Here is a 6,826-nt window from a genome sequence, read left to right as displayed (position 1 = left end):
TCGTTTAGAGAATTGATAAAAGAAATTTCGTTTCAGAGAAAACTTAAAAATACTTTGCAACAAAATCCTTATAACATATAATTACAACAAAAAAAAAGAAGAAAATTGTGCAATAAAATATTAATAAATCAATAAGGAATATTATAAATACATATACATTTTTTTTTTTGTTTTTTTTAATTCTTCAACTATTAAATTAAGCAAAAATAAATAAATAAAAAGAAAAAAAAAAAAAGAAGAAGAAAAAATCCTTTTAACGAGACAGTCATGGTGTTAGAAAAAAAAGTGAACATAAAAATTTCCAGCTAATAATGTTTAAATTAAAATTCCAAAATAAAGCATACACACACACACACACACACCCATACACAGCATCAACAGCTAACAGGCAACGCAAAATAAGTTTCAACTTCCAAACGAAATGAACCGAGTTCTATACGTAGATTAAGAGATAAGCGCATAAAATAAAAATATATACATATATATATATATATGTATATAAAGAAATATAAATAAAAAAATAAAAAAACTCACGCCTTCAAATTAAAAGTCCAACAGACAAACAAAATCCAACGATTTCAAAACAACACACCAAACCTGGCTTAAAAATACACAGATATATATATATATGTATATATATACACACACGCATATATATATATATATATATTCATATATAAATAAATAAAATCAAGAAAAAAAAAAAAAGAAATCATTCTTCAAAACGGCGTCCATAAGCAACTCCGCCTTAGCAATGAGCCAACTGGGCACCGTTTATGCCACCAAACGGAGGCGACGCAATGGCAAAAGGTAAGAGACAAGCAATAAATTCAATATGTATTACAATCTGCAACAACTTACAATACGTTTGTTTGCTTGTGTACTGACAGAAATAAAAGCAAATTAAAAAAAAAAAAAAAAAAAAAAACACTTTTTTATTTATTGATTTGCATTAAAATGAAAAAAAAAACAAAAAAAAAAAAATGGTTATCTAAACTCTTTCTACCTGAGCATATTACAACAATTCCTTCGTTTTTATTATAATTGTGCGTGGGTTGCTGAGCATAATTTCTGGCTACCGGGTTTAATGGCATATCATTGTGTTTGTTGTTGTTGTTGCTGTTGAGATGTATTCAAGTTTATTTTACTTCTTCTCGATCACACATAGTATTATTATTGAGTGTAGAGCAGCATTTTATTGCTTCATTTTACTCTAAGCAGTGTTGCCACCTGCTGTTTTATGTTTATGTAATGATTAAAAACAAAAAAAAAATATTCAAAAAAAAAAAAAACAAATAGCGAAATACAAAAAGCTTCGAATGCGCGCGCCTCTCCTTGTTAATATGCGTATATGCGTATGTGCGTTCGCCCATTATGCATGAGTGTGTTTTTGTGTGTGTGTTATGCCTGCCTATACGATGTGTTGAAATCAATCTTGTAACAATTCCATAATGATTTGTTCGCTTTTTATCTCTTCTCCTCTTTCACTCGTACATTCTCTCCGTATGTGTAAACATTCTGCTAATAATTGATGATGACGGTTGTCCCACAACTGTGTTGACTTCACAAAACGAATAAACAGATGAAAAATGATGTAAAACTCATATATATATATATATCTATCTAAGCTAATCGTTCCTCCTGCAGTCATCTGATTATTTGATTGTTAAAAATTACATATATATGTTAACCTATCATGTCGCCTTACGCACATAATGATATCTATTTCGGTAGTTCACGCTAGGCAAGCTTTCTTCACACTTTCTTGCTTAATCTTCAATGAGCTTCAAATATGGAAAAATTAATTTTATACCCTACAGAGCTTGTGGTATATCAGCATATTAAGTTTATATGGATCTATGTAACATCCGGAAGGACTTTTATTATACCGATCATTTCAGGAAATGATTCTAAGCTTGTCGGTGCGTCTGTGTGTCTGGCTATCAAGTTTTCTCAAGTACAACCTACTGTTTGCAATCTTTGCGTTATTTTCATGCAATTTAGTGCGTGGTCTTGCTTTGCGCTTGAAGACGAAGGCTATTGAAAATGATTTGGATCCACTAGCCATAGAAAACTTTCCTTATAAAATTTTGCACTCACACATTTCCTTGTCCTTACGACCTTGGCTCGCTTTTATTGCAGTTCTATGGCGTTAAGGTTTTTAACTTTTTTCTCTCTCTCTGTTCGTTACGCGTAGAAGCGGGCACTACAGCCTCTATTTTAACGGTCTACTTGGTTATGTAGTTGTCGGGATTTCAAAGAGTGATTACCTTATATGAAAATATATATATATTCTCATCATTACTCAACGCATTACTTTTTTAAGATTGAATAGATTACCTGAGCAATCTGTGATTAGGTTATCGATTATAATACGCATCTAACCCTTATTCCCGATCGGAAAATTAAGGGCAATTAGCCGATGTGTATCCTTGCTGAAGGAATTCATCAGAGAGAATTTCTCTTACGAGTTAGTGATTTTAGAAAAATGGGCAAAATCAGCCACGCCTACTCAATTTTATATTGTGTCATAATTTCATTTTTTTTTTTTTTTCTAAAACAGAAGCAAGCTTCAAAGCATGTCCGTCCGTTCATCTGTCCATCTGACTACGCGACTGCGCACTATGTGTGGTAAACATTCCTCCGTTGGCAAAAATGAGCCTCCAACACGCCCACACGCTTATATAACAAAAATGAAATAAATTTCCACTTTTATTCTGATAATCGCAAACATCAGCCGCGCCCACTCAATATGATTAAGTATGAAAACTTAATTCTTTTCATTTTTTTTTAGGATCATTAGTTGAATGGGTATAAAAGATTCGGTCACTACCGAATATAATTTTCTTACTTATTACGATTCCAATGTTTTCAGCCAATACAATTAGACAATGGCTTCTAAACTAGCGAAAGACACCTTCCGATCGAAATTATCCTAGGCACTGAAAGCTAACTATATGCAGTATATGCAGTCATAGATTGAGTATGAAGAAGAAGTAGAGTCACAGAGAAAATGTCTTTGAACGTGCTTTGCTTTTCCAAGCTGTAAACTTATTGAATCCTGTCCGCAACTGCCCAGGCTGTTGTTCGTGGCGGTGCAAGCGTACCAGACATCTTCTCCCTAATGCCTAACTTCGCTCTTGAAATATATAAAAAAACAATAAAAAATCGCATTTATTTCGTTAAAATAAACTTTTTATTAATTTTTTAAAGACAATGCAATACATCTGTCTCTCTCTCTCTCTCAGCTTTAGAATTAATATTATTAAGTTTTTTTTTTAATTTTTTTTAACAATGAAATTTATCGATTCCTCATATATGAATAATTGGAAAAATTGTAAAGTTTTCCAAGAATGAGTTACCATGAGTTCCCAATGAATTCCGATTATTATCTTGTATGGTGAGTTTACACCTTCGAAAGGTTCATTTGATATCAAGGAGTTTTTACCGAAACAATTTTGTATTCTTGCGTTTATTCGCCGCATAGCACAAAAGTGTTAGTGAGAAAAATGCTTTATTTCTCTAATGATAACAACTGGCCATACATACAAAGTTGCCGTCAGCTGCTGTAAAGTAACAAATGATTGTCGTATGCGTACATAAACCCAATCTTCGCCAGCGGAATAATAAAAATTTTTACTTTGAATCGAAGAAATGATTTTTAACCCTTTAAGCCATCTTTTCTTTCTAAACGTTTTCGTTTACGTAATTGTATTCCGTTTTGATACTTTTTTATAAGAAAATGTAGATGAGGTTAGGGTTAAATATGACAATCAGTCATTTGAAAATGGGGAAAAATATATCCCTTCGTTAAAGGGTTAAGGAATTCCTATAATTGATTGTCGTCATTGATTTCCTCATACCTCGATCTTAATTGTTACAGAGATGGCAAAACGCAAGACAAGATAGTCCAGCATATGATTTAATGGTTGTTCTGAAGTTCAGGTAGACTTTCACTATAAGTTGCACTAACCAAAAAAAAAAAACAATCGTAGCTAGGTCTCTTAGGTATTTGTGTGGAGAGGAACAAGAAAATTATATTCGATCGTGACCGAATCTCTTACACCCGTCACCACGATCCGAAAGAAAAAGGAGAAGAAAAAAGTTTTCTTACTCTACATAACATTCGTTGTGCGCGGCCGATTTTTTCAATTTTCAAAAAAAAGTAAAAATTATGCGATAAATGTATTATACTTTATGTTTAACAGGCAATAGAGTTCACATATCATACTTGTGATATAGGCGTGAAGACGCGTTGTAGGTGAGTCGTTTTGAAAACCTTGGGTTCTTCTAAAATTCTTTTTCAAGTTCCTCAGCAATATCTTCATCTTTACGAACAGAGGAATTTTCGCCACAGACACTACACAATTGGGCAGACGGACAGATGAACATATAAATGGGCGGATATATTTAGGTGCACACTTTATGGGGTGTTTGAAGCTTACTCCTGTGGACATTCTAAAGCTTTGGACAAAAAATGAATTTATGGCGCACTATAAAACCAAGTAGGCGCGGGCGATTATTTTCATTTGTGCAAAGGTCCTACGATATCGCCCATAGAATACAGGTTCGAATTCGTTCAGATTTATTTGCTGTATTTTATGAGTAATGAGCAAAAAAAACAATTTTGTATTATTTTTGAAAAACACCGGTGACCCCAGTTTACTTACTACTGTCCTTCGGCGGATTTGGCGCATTTTGCGTAGAAGAACTTGCGTACAAGAATTTCAAATCTGACGAATTTGAAGTCGATTCAGCTTCATTTTTGTGACCAAGACCGATGGACATATACCCAGACGGACTAACATACTTTGCGTGATTTCTGAAGCTTCCTCCTGGGCATTGCAAACGTGTTGACAAAATAAATATACCTGATGAGTATAAAAATGTGTAAATGTTGGACAAATTTTCAATGTATTTATGTTTACATATGCATATGTAGTGAGTGTTAAGAAGCCTTCTTTTAAGTACGTCAACTAACTATGTTCACTATAATCATAACAATAACAAGGATATATGTAAGGATATCTATTATAATAACAATAAAAAGAAAAGGAAGAACAACAGTAATAACTACGAGCTGGTTAACATACACTTATACATATACATATACGTGTACAGACATATACGTGCTCATAAATATATATAAAAAAAATAAAGAGAAAAAAATTCTATTTGTTCGTAATAACTCGAAAAAGGAGATTCACATTTACTTTATCGATTAAACATTCGCGCGATGAACTGAAAAATGTTTTTCTCTCCTTTCTTCGTTCATTTATATATATATATATATTTTCTTCGCTGCTCCCCGCGCGGCTGAATACATAGAAGTAAAAGTAGAAGAAGAAGACAATCAACAAAATCTGTTGCGATATTAAAAGAAACGTTAAGTAAAGAGCAGAACATGTAAGTTTCTATTTTATAATGAATGAATGGGTAGAGAGAAATGGCGGAAAATTCGGTTTGTATTTTATAAGGGAAATTTTATATATATATATATATACATGTGTGTGTGTGTGTGTGTGTGATATGTAATATATATAGCTTTGCTACTTGCAGAAAGCATTTGAATTGTTATTCAAGTATGTGTACGTATGTACGTACAGATGTATATGTAAAGATTTCTCTTCTTCTTCGCATTTAAAAGCATTTTACGCGCGGTATAGTTATCGAAACTTCAAAAGAATATTTAACGTTTTACTTAATATCCTCTCATATAGAAAATTGCACATATTCATATATATATATATATACGTACACATATTTATCTATAAATATTTACCACATGTTTCAGTTTTGCTTTTTCAAAGGCGTTAATTTTGTCTGCTTTGTGCTCGTCGTCTACTGCTAAGAAGATTTGAAATGTTTTTCTCTTTGTTTGCTTTATGTGGTTTATTTCTACTGGTCATAAAAAAAACGAGGCGTTACAGTAGCCTCGAAAAAGCACGGTAACGAAAATCAAAAAAAAAAAAAAAAAAAAAAAAATAAACAAAACAAAACACGAACAAGAAATTAAGTAACGAGAGAAGATTTTTGATCTGATATCATCGCCTTCACAAGATGTTTCTTTCACTAGAGATTTATTATTAGAAAACAAACTAAAAAAAGAGAAATCAAAAAATAAAAAAAAAAAAGCAGAACAGAAATGTCTCAAAATCTGCAACACATTTAACATGCTCATTTATTATTAATCAATTCAATCAGTTCAATTTTCTAGAAATAAAAACTTGGCTTGAATTCTAATCTTGAACTTGTTAGATACTAGATACTAGAAGCTATACATGTATATATAAATATGTACAGTGAATAAAAAAGAATATAAATCAAGAGAAAAGTTCTTAGTAAAGATTGCCATGCAGCTAGTAAGCTATTCACATCGATCAAGGATATAAAACACAGTTGCTCAGATCTCGCCACTTTGCAAAGCAAAACACGTGTAGTGAATGTGAAAATGTAAAATACATTGGTCACTTTAACTAACCTAAAGGCGACAAAGGCGGATAGCCTTTAAATCGATTCTAATCTCTTTCATCATTAGTTAGGTAGCAAAAGCTAGGAGCTATCAATTCTTCCAAAGGTGTTAAACATTTTATTGAGTTTTATTTCATTGCTTCCTTGTCTCGTCTCTTAGTTTAGTATTTTGTTTATTTTTGTTTTTTTTTTAATTCATTTTCCTTTTGTTTGTGAGATGGTTGCTTTCTTCACTTTTTTCTCTTTGTTGCGCCGTTCACGTTATTCACATTTCTTCTCTATGCTGGCTTTGCTTTTCCTTCCCGCTTCTTTCCTTTCCTTTCCTTTCCTTTCCTTTCCTTTCCTTTCCTTTCCT

The 6,826-nt window shown here is 32.2% G+C and overlaps 1 protein-coding gene across 1 annotated transcript in view; it reads left to right on the top strand.

Moving 5' to 3' along the window:
* Window positions 1-701: 701 nt before the first annotated feature.
* The window catches only part of LOC119639137, a 91,029-nt gene continuing 84,904 nt past the window's right edge, over window positions 702-6,826 (top strand). Inside the window, exon 1 of the mRNA XM_038036364.1 lies at window positions 702-810. Within this exon, the coding sequence (XP_037892292.1) occupies window positions 755-810 (56 nt within the window). The 5' untranslated portion in view covers window positions 702-754. The remainder of the gene's footprint in view (window positions 811-6,826) is intronic.

The sequence above is a fragment of the Glossina fuscipes genome, unplaced genomic scaffold, assembly GCF_014805625.2.
Source record: "Glossina fuscipes isolate IAEA_lab_2018 unplaced genomic scaffold, Yale_Gfus_2 112, whole genome shotgun sequence".
Classification (NCBI taxonomy): domain Eukaryota; kingdom Metazoa; phylum Arthropoda; class Insecta; order Diptera; family Glossinidae; genus Glossina; species Glossina fuscipes.
The sequence above is the reverse complement of the archived record's forward strand: the minus strand, read 5'-3'. Positions and strand labels throughout refer to the sequence as shown.